Source organism: Lissotriton helveticus, chromosome 4_1 (assembly GCF_964261635.1).
Source record: "Lissotriton helveticus chromosome 4_1, aLisHel1.1, whole genome shotgun sequence".
Lineage (NCBI taxonomy): Eukaryota > Metazoa > Chordata > Amphibia > Caudata > Salamandridae > Lissotriton > Lissotriton helveticus.
In genome coordinates, this window is record NC_136063.1 from 1,401,509,529 (window position 1) to 1,401,522,874 (window position 13,346).

A 13,346-nucleotide genomic window follows, 5' to 3' on the forward strand; every position below is an offset into this window, starting at 1 on the left:
CCGTACCTCTTAAGATGCAGCACTTCTGAGAGGCATGAGCCTGCAGTTTTTCTGCTGCTGGGGTTATATCTCAGCTGTTGTAAGGCAAATTCTGGGTTTGTGTAACATTTTCTTATATGCTTTGATGCCTTTTCACAGGGGTGTGCAATTAGGTGGGTGATAGTGCACTGGTGCTATGAATGGGGCCACCAATAGCATACCTTGCAGTAGGGCCCCCTAAGGTTTTGTTACGCTTCTGGTGTCACTTGCATGGATCCCACAATATATGACACTATATAGGGCTGTGAGTTTGTTGTCGGCTAGCAAGAGAGTACATCCACCTTGGCATGCTGCACGCGGAACGAAGGAGCAGGATTAAACACTGGGCCCATGCTGGTCGGTTAGCCTTGCCTGACATTGGGCACATTGCGTCGGACTGTGGTTGTGGCAGCACTGTGCTGACTTTGTTGCTGTCGCTGGGGTCACTGATCTCCCCGCTGCCCCGGGCCTGGTTTCTACAGCTTGGTCTACCTCTGCCATGGATGGTGAAACCTCAAATTTCCAAAGCCACAACATCTAAGGGTTTCTTTACACCATGGCTAAGCCCCCTAGCACCACGATCCTTTGTCACAAGTGGGATCAAGGCTGGAGGAACACTTGAGTACATTTGACCAGCTACTGCAGGCTATTTGTAAAGTCACTGGAAGCTAAGATTGATGTGGTTGCCCTGGATCTCAGCCGCCACCCTTAAGGAGATGCACCCAACAGTCAAGGAACTCCATTCTCAATTGTCAGTCCTCAGGGATGAGTTCACAATTCTCAAGATCCAAGCTGAAAATGCGGACGGAAGGTCCTGCTGCAAGAATATACAGGTTTTAGGCCTGCCTGGAAAGTACTAGCCAACAGGCTCCTAACAGTGGTCAATACAAGGATACATCCTAATCATAACGGATTAGTGCTGCAGAGGAATACTTTCCTTAATCTCAGACGCCTGTTTGGTAAACAATGTCCAGAAATCTAACACATGTCATGTGTCTCTCTCTCTTGATATAAACACAGCTTTCAACACCGTGGGGTGGCCCTATTTAATGGTAATCCTGAAAGAACTGGGTGTCAGTCCCTGCTTCAGACAGTGATTTCAACTACTGTGCACCCAACCAGTGGCACCAGGCTGGATGGGCCAGATGATAGCGCAATTCTCGATTGGTAGGGACACATAGGCAGTGGTGCCCCTTTATCGCCCCTCATTTTTATGGAGCCCCTGGCCTGTCTGCTGTGTAGTAGGTAGGCAAATTGGGAACTACGCCTCAGAGACCAGTGGTAGATCATCTCTCTCTCTACATGCTGACGACTCCTTGATTTATCTTACGGACCGCGTGGTGGCTCTTCTGGAGGTGATGGACATTTTGAATGAGTTTTGAAATATGTCCTGGTTAAAAATTAACTGCAATAAATTCTGAATTCTTCCTCTCTCTCACCTACAGGAGAAGGTATGTGCTGGACTCTCCCAAATGGGGATAGAGGCGAAATTTCAGACTTTTAAATACCAGGTGGTAAATCTGGGCACGCTGATAGCATCAACACAAAAGTCTGTGAAATTCTGGATGCCCTTCCTGCTGTTCCCAATGGGCAGGATAGCGATATCTAAAATGCTGGCCCTCCCTAGATTACGTTAATTCTTCCCGGCTCTTTCGGTTCAGCTACCCAGCAAGGTGATTACCGACCTGCATAAAATTCTCTCCAATCTAGTTTGAGATCTCGGCAGGAAATGGCTTGCCCAACTTAAGATACAATGTCCCACTGATGCTGGGGGCTTAGGGACCCCCAATTATGACCTATACTATGCTGATGCCCTGCCCAGCTTCAGTGGGTAGCTAGGTGGCTGAGCCCAGACCAGGATCCGGAAACGAAACATATCATCGGAGACATGCAGAACCCTGAGATAATATGTTGGTTAATGACACCGTGAGTGGAGCAGCGAATAGCACATAAACTGGGTGAGATGGCAGGGCACTGCTGCAGAAGATACATATACTCCAAACAACACAGACACCTGTATACACTGGAACTCCCGCTTTGGTCCCCTCATCCTTTTTGTTGCCTCATAGCCACACATGACAAACCAAGACTGGTGACTCTGAAGCGGGCAACCTCTATATACATGGGACTCTTTGTACCTTCCAGGAACTCCAAGATGAGTTCAACCCGGGATCGGGTCAATTCATCACTTACCTTCATTAGACAAAACACTGCAGCAGTTATGGCAGCAGAAAGGATTGGAGCCCACTACAATACTTGCCCTCAAGATGCTACTTACCAATGGATCGGCACAAAGGGCAGTATCGGTGCTATATATTATCCTACTGACCCTACAAGCTGGCCCAACACTGCCACTTAGGGCAGGGTGGGAGCAAAATATCGGGGTAGATATATCGGATAATTGGCCTTGGGTGCTAGAATTAATTTAAAGGGTGTCCTGCTATGCCTGCTTAAAATACACCTGAACTACCTTCACAATACCTACCTCACCCCTACATGTACAGACCACATGAATGAGGGTGCAGATTCCAGATGTCCCCGCTGCCAATTCCTAAAGGCTGGATTTTTCCAAATGTTGTGGCAAAAGCCTATCGTTTCGCCGTTTCTGTGTGGAGGTACTTGAGGTTACTATTAAATTGGTTGAAAAACACTGCAGTTGGAACCATTGCTATGCCTCTAAGGCTTAATTTCCTGACCGAAGGGAGCTAAATACCTCACAGGGTTCACAGATGTAGCCCTGGTTTCAGCAAAACAACGCATAGCAATGGCATGGAAGACCCATAGAGTGCCAGACTTGAGTCAGAGGTTGGGAGATCTGCTGAGATAGATGGGCCAAGGCAAAGGCGGATGTGCTTGCCACGCTGAGGACAGCTGAGGGGCGGCTGGCCCATAGACGGCGCCGGAGCTCAGCCCCACTAATTTAATCAGATAAACATGAAGAAGTTGCTTTTTGCAGCTACAGCAGCAGCAATGAAAACAGATAAACCGACACACCGGTCACTTTGAAAGCTTTCATTTCTGTTGTCTGTGTGCTGTCAGGGCCAAGTGTGCATGTCAGCAGTAAAAAGTAAAGTACTATATTAGCAGAGTTCTCAGGACAGCGCATGTTTGAGGGGCGTTTTATATCTCAGCTCCCTTCAAACATTTGCAAGCCATAGACATGCTGCGCATCCCCAAATCAGCGCAGCATGTCTGAAGAATGAAGCCTGCTCGACGGAGAGGCATGTCAGCCCGCTATCCAAGCACCCTATCAGAAGAGAGGTTGAAGCGGGGAGAAGCAAGTTTAGACCCAGCCCTATACTGATTTCTGATCAGGAGTTCAACAGACCCACTTGCAGTTGGATAGGAGCACACAGCTCAGACTGCCAGATACCTACATAGCAGTGGAGTTCCAGCAAGCACTAAAGGTAAACAAAATGAGACGCTTAAGTTGGCAGTATATTAAAAAACTATTGGATCTCTATTGTATAACATTCCCTGTAACTGCTGTAGGTGCCTTTCGATGTTTCACTCATAGCATTCTCTCCCTCAAATCATGTTCCTGCACTCCACTTTCCTAAATTGTGTGATTCCAGACAAATGCTCTGCCTCAAGTTCCATGTCTATTAATGAACACGGTGAGGCGGTTTCTTTTGCACTCACAAGAAACAATGAGTACAGTTTAATTACATTTTTTCGTAAAGCGTTTTTATTCGATATTTACAAAATCCAAAATGATGTGCCCTTTGCAAGAAAACTTGTATTCACTTTAGTGGCGCTTCCCTATTCCTCCTGCCAACGCTGCACCATCCCTTCTCACCTCTCTTTCAGCAAGAAAGAGAAAACACTTTTCATTTGTCAGTGCAGTATATTCACAGATTTGTCAGTGCAATGAACCCCTTACACGCTCTGCCAAAAATCCTAAATTAAATAATATTAAACAATTATATTAAAAAGCAACATTAAGGCTGTTCAAAAATGTACTTCAATTGAGATTTGTATACATATCTGACCTAATGGCCCCAGAGTTACATACTTTTAGAATACTTGTTCCAAATCTCATACAGGAAAGGGCAGTGATGCCATCCATGCCAGGGACAAATTGTGCATTATAAAAATGGAAACAACGTCATTACTACAAATATAAACGAGGGAAAATGCCCAGGTATTATTACTTATGAAATGATTTGCGTGACTTTCACGGGGGGGTGGGGTGGGGGGACGGGGGGGGCTTGGGGGATTGCGGGAACTAAAAATTAAAATAAAAATTACATTAAACGTACCTTTCCGCCAGGTCCCTCTTCTCGGCTCCTGCTCTCCTGCCTCCGATAGGAACAGGAAGCAGGCAGCTAGGCTCCCTCCCATAAGCCAATCAGAATTGTGATTGGTCGGGACGCTGCCCAGCCGGAAGCTAATGGGGTGGGCATGTTCTCCATGCAGGCTGAGAAGGGCAGAGTGCACATGACTGGTTTAGGCAGCCCAAGAGGGCTGACCAAACAGTCTTTGCGCACTCAGGAGTGACCAAACCACTCCCCCCTGCCCTGCTCAAAGAGTAGGGCAGCCCCGCCAACCGCCCCGCCCACAATGTGCAAAGCAAACATAAAATTGTAATAACTAAAAGTTATTACTATTTTATGTTTTGGCTTTCTCGCATTTTGCGAGAAAGCAGTGAGGCGAAGCTCCTCTGCCCTAGTGCAACCTTTCACTATTGAAATACCCTGGAAACAATTGTATGCGCTTCAGTTGTTCTAAAGGACACCCTAGGGCTACACTGCTGGGACAGAGAGTTTTAACAACTAGAAAATTATCCTCGGGATGCACTGCTAGTGCAAAGCTTGCTTAACCAACTCAAAAAGTTCGCCTATGGCTGCACAGCTAGCGTAAAACGTGTTTCACCAATTCCAAAATAGTTCCAGGCCCGGGCTCTTTTCAAAGTTTCTAGAAGGAAGACCCCTATGAATCACTTTCAAGGACACGGGATTGTTCACTTTGATTACGAAATTGGATCTAAGACATGTACTTTCGCCTCACCACTTTCCAAGTTCACCAGCCGCCACTGTGAGGTAGGATGGCAGGTGACCATGCAGTGGGAACTGATAGTGTTGGCCTTAGAAGCAAAGGCAGGTGCATGTCCCCAGTGATCACTGCCGGATGTTCTTATTCCTTGACCAAAGGTGGTGCAATTGAAGGAAAGTGCACCTTATGCCCGGCTGGCGACTCACGCTTTTTTAGGCGTTACTCCCGTTGGTGGTTAATATTATGGTTTATGTCGCTACTGTTATAGAATTGTACATCATGTAGGCTCATATTCTTGACAGTTTCTACTTTGTTTGCAGATGATGGTGGTAACCTTCACCTAAACAGCAGATGACTTGTAAAATGGATCCCTTTTGCAACAATGAATGACCTATATTGTCTGTTCTTTTTTGAAAGTTGAATAAAGATCTATTTATAAAAAAAGTGTAAGTTAGGATTAGGAAATAGGCTACAGCAATAGTTTGGGTATGGGTTAGTAATCGTGTTAGGTTTAGAATGACTTTAAGAGTTGGGTTTAGGGCAGGTGAAAGTAAAGTTTTGGATTAAGGTTAGGAATATGGTTCTTCCTACAGTCCAGGTTATGGTAAGAGATAGCATAATGGAGAGGGTGTAGATAAGGACAATGGTGAGGGTTTGGCATTCACATTAAGGTAGAGGTGGAGGACGAGGGACGTGAAAATCAAACTTATATATAGTTTCTAATTCAATGATTTAAACCATAGCCCATTTCGGTGCAAACTGGCAATTCCAAACCTTGTAAACAAAATAAAACTAGATGACTTTCTTGCCAGCCCCTATGAAATAATTACATACATTTGTACAAGGGCATGTTCATTTAATAATATAGCCGACGATTATTGCTCAATGATTCTCCATACCTGGCCGTACTTCCACAGTAGCCGTGTCGATGTCCGAATCACCCCGGCCATCTGTGACTTTTAGATGAAAGATGTAGACTCCCTCCACAAGGTTGGTTAGTTGAAGGATAGCCTCATGGTCTGAATTGTGCATCACATCCTGCAAAAACAATTCAGAAGTCATCTAAAATAATAATAATTTCTTGCTTTCAATATCTGCCAAAATGATATCTAAAACAAGAGTTGGCTATCAGTTGTAGTTTAGAATCGTATAATACATAAATATAAAAACAGAAGGGATTAAAGTCTTGATTTGGGTGATCATAAATTTCTACCTTCTTCTTCAAATACTTTTCTGGCTTTGAAGCTATTTCTGTTCCTTCTCAAGTGCTGAATATTAGTTAGAATTGGTCGGGCACAAACCATGATTGGACATATGGGACAAAGAGACAATCTTGGCCTGCTACAGGACTGACATTAACGCTGGAACAGCGCTTCCCATTGGTTATCTTGTAGTTGAATTGTTTCTCCATGCTCACTTGGTGAATTTGCTGAATTGTAACATAAGGAAGACTCTGGGAGTGAAGTAATAGGGGCCCAGCTACTAATGTGGGACTAGTATACCAGAATTCCTTGAAACTTGCAACCTGCTATGGCTCACACCTACAGCTAGAGGTGGGGCTATAAAACAAAAGGTGCTACGCAAACAAATGATGGGCAGAGTGCTGAATAAATCATACGTTCACCCCCAGTCAAGACTGCATTCTGTCCAACAATTGCTCTTTTTGCATTTGTCACCCTGAGTGTGAGGGGTATGCCCAGATGTGGGTCCTATGCTCTTCATGCCACTGGTGTCAAGATATCCTGGCTGTTGAGAGCTGAAAGCCCGAAACCGGTCCTAGGATGCTTGTTTCCAGTCCAGGGAGGACCTGGCCTGGACTGTTCCTAATGGTTGCAGGGTCAAGACTGATTTGCATATGGCTGGGTCCAAACTGGAATGGCATGGTGAGCAAAAAAACGATGGATTCAGGCCCAGATCTCTGTACTCGTGTGAATGTATGACATTTTTCTGCATTCTGTCCATCAATTGTTCTTTAGGCATTTGTCCCCCCCCCCAAGTGGGACGGGTATGCCCAGACGTGGGTCCCGTGCTCTCCATGCCAGTGGAGTCAAGCTATCCTGGCTGATGAGGGCTGAAAGCCCGAAACCAATTCTAGAATGCTTGTTTCCAGTCCAGGGAGGACTTGGCCTGCCAGTTTGGACTGGACTGTTCCCATTGGGTGCAGGATGGGTCCAAACTTGAATGGCATGGTAAACAAAAGAACAATGGATTTAGGCCCAGATCTCTGTACTGGGGTGAATGTATGACATTGTTCTGCATTCTGTCCATCAATTGTTCTTTTTGCATAAAAAAATGGGCTGAGGCTGCATGCACAGCACTGTTCTTCTATTCCTTGCCTTGGAGTGTGTTTTTCACCAGGCACCTTTCAGCAAAATTTGGTTATCTCAACCCCATCTGCGCATTTTCTGGGCAGCAGCATAGGTACAAATAAGGTACCCTTGCTTCATGTGCAGCACGTTAAGACTCCTGCTCAGGCTACAAAATGTCCTAAGTACTTCTGCAGTGCGGGAGCACCATCAGCTCAGCCCAGGCTAAGAGCAGCTTCGTCTTCACCCTTCAAAGCCAGGAGAAGTCTAGGCTGGACAGTCCCATTTCATCCAGCCATCATCTTATCCTGGAACTGCCTAATTAGGTTTGTTTGGTTTTTCCTGAAACTGTAATTTTGCATCAGCATTTACAATCGGACATTTATGATAATATGTCAATTCACTGTATGGAGGACTCTAAATTTACTCTATGGTGACACATCTGTTATTGAATTAGACATGGGACCTGTAGTACGGTCTTCTCTTTATTATTCTGGTTTCCAATTTTATACTGCAAATCACTCCTTCCTTGGGGACATTAGTTTTTCATTTCAAAACACAATTTTATTAATTTTCTGATATCAGAACAGTGTATCATCCATCACTTTACAACACCCACAGAACATAATAACACAAGCACAAACAAAAGAATCATACAGGATGAGTCAGAGGGGGACAAAGTAATCTTCAATTGTACGGATGATCCAATACAACAGTGTAGGAGAACACATAATTGGTAGGTTGTCAGGGGGCGAAAGAGAAAAATCTATATGTATAAACAAATACAAACAAATATTAGGAGTTAAACAACTAACCCAATGGAGAGAGTATAGAAGTGTGTACACAAGCGTTTTCTAAGAATATCCAGCATGCTAGGGTGGAGTTGGTGCATTGGGTCTGTCACTCTTATACAAATGATCATGTTAGTAACTGAGGGCCAACCACAAAAGTCAGATTTTGAGGTATTGTATGCTGCTAGGTGGTATAGTCTCAGGCACGTTCCCTGGGCCTCTGGAAGAGCCCCAAAAGGTTAAAGCTGGAGGTTTCACGATGTGACATCCAGAAGATTCTGAGATAACGTGTGCTACTGTATCCCAATATATTGCTTCCTTGGGGACATTACTTGATGGCACTTGGTCTCTCCCATTTTAGCAGCTGCTTATCTAACTCACAATAAAAAGGTAGTCTCTTCCTCTACCCTTCTCCAAAACGGGTGAGGAGTTATGTAAAGCAGAAATGCAGAGTTTTAGGCATCTTCCCTCTCACAACTCCCTCTATCTTGCTGAGCTGACAAATGACATACACCGTTTACCATTCCAGGCACAGTATTACACGCTTTGTATTAGTAAAATACCATCCAAGCCAAGCTGGAATAAATAAAAGCAGCACCCGACACACGTATTTCGCTCTTATTAGAGCTCGTTAGAGAGGCATAGTTTTGTCCTATGCCTAATGTCTTTGCAGCATAAAACACAAAAGTATTTGTCACTGTTCTTGCTCGGCATAGATGGTACTGTACTAATCCTACGCTTAAAAACTCTGCTAGAAAAAAGACATTTGAGGTGAGCAGTTTTGGAGTGTCGGTGGTGTTGTAGAGTGCTTCATGCGGAGGAGCCACTCTCCGCCTGACTATGGCTATGACTAACACTGTTTTGGTTGAAACGCATTGCCAGGAATAAAGCACTTTACCACAGACCCTGGAATGCTGTCTTTGGTGTGTGTCTCTAGTCACTATAGAGTGTGCATATTGGATTTATAGAGAGACAGAGCGAGCACTTGCAGGGGTACCCATTAGGGCAGAATTCTCCCTATTACACAGCCCCGATAATACCCTCTGATTATGTCAGGGTTCATAATATACAGGGCTTCAAGTTTAGTCAGTCTTTGCTGTGCCACATTTCTACAAGACTCTGAACAGAGAACTATTTAGGGTAATACCATAGAATATTCACATGCCCTGTTTATGTATGGACACTCTTAGGGCTAGCGGTTTGATCATAACAGTTCGAGTTAGCAAAAAAGTCACTCTAAATGATGCAGAATTATATTTGCCTCCAGTGCCTAGCTTGTCCTCACAGTGTTGACTCCATCACAACACACTATAACACAGCACAGCACAGCACTGCACAGCACACGCTAACATAACAAAACATACCATAAAATAACAATGTATATCACAACATGACACAACATAACTCAACACACCTTAACATAGCACAGCAGAGTAGTGCACAACAAAACATAACACAATACACTATAACCTAACATGGCAGCCATAACATAAGATGCCCAGACACAGCACAGCATAGGAGACCAAAACGCAATGCAACACACTCTAGCATACACTGCATAACACAACATGGCACAAGAATATTCCATCATAACATTACCGAGCAAAGTCTTGCATGACAAAATATAACAAACCCTAACGTAACAGCACAGCCCCGTGTGATGCATAAAAAAACTATGCCACACACCCCAACATAAGAAAACATACTACTGGCCATAATAAAGCATAACACAACATAACGTAGAATAGAAGAACAATTCACAGCAAAGCACAGCCTGAGTAGTTTATAGCACTACATAAAACCATAACATCATGCAAATGTAGTAAAAATCTGCATAACATAGTACAGAAATGTAAAACTTAACACCCATAGTGTGTTAGATTGCTCACTTAACTAATGCTTCATTGCACAGATCAGTGTGTCACCTGAAAGGTACTGGTTTGAATTATGGAGTGTTTATTAATTTGCAACTTTTCATCAATACTTTGAGACAGCCAGTACCGTGAAAGTGTGATTTTCTGACTTCATCCCCTTTTACTGAGTCAACATTTGATGCTTATGGTACAATATAAACCACTGCTGGTGGCGCACATGTGGTCAGCCACAAACTGGATGCCGTGCAACCGTCTTTGCTTGTTTAATATTGTCACTTTGGATGACTGTTGTGATCCATTGTAACAAGTTCAGCCACTACATAGAACTGAAGAGGTACTTTTGTCCATTCTTGATGACCTCAACCGGCTGACAGACCAAGGCTTCTCAACCACCTTGTTCGTAATCAATCTGTTGGCAGCGTTCGATATGGTAGACCATAATATTCTGCGGTTTCACCTTTTCCAAGCAGGTGTTTCCTTGCTTGGATCACTGACCGCCTCAAGGACAGCTCACAACTACCTCCCTTCAGATACACTTTTCCTCATGTCATATCCAGAGTCATAAACGGGTCCTCTCTTAGCTCCACACTCTCCAGTGTATTCATTTCCACCCTGACCAGTCTCATCATTTGGGCTCTCTTTCATGACATAGGTGGATGACAAGTGGAATTTCTTTGGTTTTAATGAATCATCCTCATCCAGTCGTACCAACTTCCAAACTGCCTCACAGCAATTGTCTCAAGCACGAATTAGAATTATTTTAAGACCAACAGAGATAAAACTAAAATCCTGATCATCCACCTACATTCCCCAGTTTCTGACTCTTTCAATTGGTGGTCTCGTGAGCTGGGTCCAATCCCAACTTCAGTACAAGAATTCTGGAACCTGGATTTCTAGTTTAATCATGCCCTTACACTATCCCCTAAGATCAATAAAATCTGTCATCGGCCAGACTCTGGAATTCGCTTACCCAGAAATTAAAAGATGAAACACACTTGCTGGCCTCCAGGAAGGCTTTGAAGGCTATGCTCTTCAACCTTTGATTCTGGGTGAAGAACCTTCGGCATTTTATTAAATGATGAGCTAGCGCCTTGACACCCTTGGGTAACTGTATCGCGCTTTATACATCTCTTTTTCATTTAATTCATTTCATGTTTCTTCTACCTATGTCTTCTACACAATATTATTCACTTTCTCCCTTTCTATGCCAAGAAGAAAGTTGTCTCAGCTGTTAAGACTGGACTACAATTTTTCTGTTTACCTTGGCCTTTCACCCCCTCCAAAACTGTCCTTCGCTTGATATTCAACCTACTTCCTTGCGTAGGTCTTCTCTCTCTATAAGCTTTCTGTTCTCAAATACATCACTTTCACATCAGTATGTCTGGTCCATAGCAGGTTTTCAAAAAAAGGGCCCTGCTTCCTTCAAACCAGATGTTCTCACAACCTATCATCCAATTCTCCTTGCTCAATTTCATGAAGGTCCCCGACAGTCCCTAAGTTTCGAATCCCCTGCTCAGGAGGTCATTCCATCTCTGTCCTAGCTGGTAGCTGCTAAGGCACAGAACTCTCTTCTGCTTTTTCTTCATCTTAATGATGATAATCTATATTTCTGGCAAAATCCTAAGACTTTGCTTTTCCGATGCTCTTTCTAAACATCAAGGCAGTTGAATCTTCCTTCAATTCTCACAGTGCCAGGATACCCTGCTGACTGAGAGTCTTCACTTTACAAATTGTACTTCATCATGAGATTCAACCAGGCTGCAATTCACAGAGCATCTTTGATAAGTCTTTCAAGTAAATGAAAATATTTGCTTGTACCATGACAATCAGTTTCCAAAACTGTTGTATGCATATTTTATCAACTTTAGAGTAATTGTTTGCTTGTCACTAATTTATATATTTTGTATTCTTATCAAAGGAGCTCTTGTGAAGCATTCTTTTTTTTTTTGACTATTCTTTGCTGTTATTCTTAAAAACACCCTACATTTAATTAGCACAATGCCTCCATTACTGCAAAGGTGTAATGGAGGTATTGTTTTTGGAGTCTGTGTTTGTTTTCACATTCTGCTGCTTTTGGTGCCTAGTTGATCTTTAGCATCACATTTTTAAACAAAAATAATTTAAGACTGGATGAGGAGCAGCCGTCTGAAGCTGAACTCGGACAAGACGGAGGTACTCATCCTTGGACCCACCCCCTCAGCTTGGGACAACTCCTGGTGGCCGACCACACTGGGAACAGCACCAACACCCACCGACCATGCACGCAATCTAGGATTCAACCTCGACTCCTCCCTCTCCATGTTTAAGCAGGTCAACGCCTTCTCCTCCTCCTGCTACATCACACTCCGCATGCCCCGCAGGATCTACAAGTGGATCCCGACCGAAACAAGAAGAACGGTGATACAGGCCCTCGTCAGCAGCAGACTGGCGTACGGCAACGCACTCTACGCAGGAATCCCAGCCAAACACCTACGACGACTACAATGCATCCAAAACGCCTCCGCCTGACGGATCGTCAACGTCCCCCGCTACAGCCACATCACCCCCCACCTGAGAGACCTACACTGGCTCCCCGTCGACAAGAGGATCTCCTTCAAGCTCCTCACCCACGCACACAAAGCACTCCACAACGCCGGACCAGCCTACTTGAACAGCAGACTCAGCTTCTACACCCCCACCCGCCAGCTCCGCTCCGCCAGCCTTGCCCTCGCCGCTGTCCCCCGCATCCAACGAATGACATCCGGAGGCAGATCCTTCTCCTACATCACCGCCAAGACCTGGAACACCCTCCCTACCCACATACGGCAGACCCAAGACCTACTCGCCTTCAGAAGACTCCTCAAGACCTGGCTCTTCGAGCAGTAGCAGCACCCCCCCTTCCCCTCAGCGCCTTGAGACCCTCACGGGTAAGTAGTGCGCTCTACAAGTACTCTGATTGATTGATTGATTGATTGATTAAGACTAATGTAACCATCTTTCTGACAAACCTATTTATAACTTCAACTTCTGAGAATAAAGTAACTGACAAGACACTTACACATTTTTTCTATCCTTGCTCGAAAGGCCCTTACCCATATACAGGAACAAGGGTACTGCAAATGCGATAACATGCAAAAAGAGGTATTACTATCCTTAATAATTTCCTGGGCAGAGTGCCACTCACGGAACTCCGTGAAGTACACAAAACACTCCACAGCGCTATGCAGAGCTCCTAAGCGGCGGAGTTTCTTTAGATAAATGTAGTTTGTGCTGATTGTCAGTGCCAGGTGCTTGTCCGCACTGTGCAATCATCGTGAACAGCATCATGCACAGCACAAGCGGGTGCTGCTTCTTTTCTGCCATTAGAGTGAATTTTTACTCGA

General features: G+C 44.4%; 1 protein-coding gene across 3 annotated transcripts in view; it reads right to left on the minus strand.

The window, feature by feature from the left end:
- Positions 1-13,346, minus strand: part of KIAA0319 (KIAA0319 ortholog) — a 587,552-nt gene that overhangs the window by 116,652 nt on the left and 457,554 nt on the right. For all 3 annotated transcript variants that reach the window (XM_078687943.1, XM_078687944.1, XM_078687942.1), the window contains exon 15: positions 5,913-6,051. In XM_078687943.1, coding sequence (XP_078544069.1) covers positions 5,913-6,051 — 139 coding nt within the window. The remainder of the gene's footprint in view (positions 1-5,912; positions 6,052-13,346) is intronic.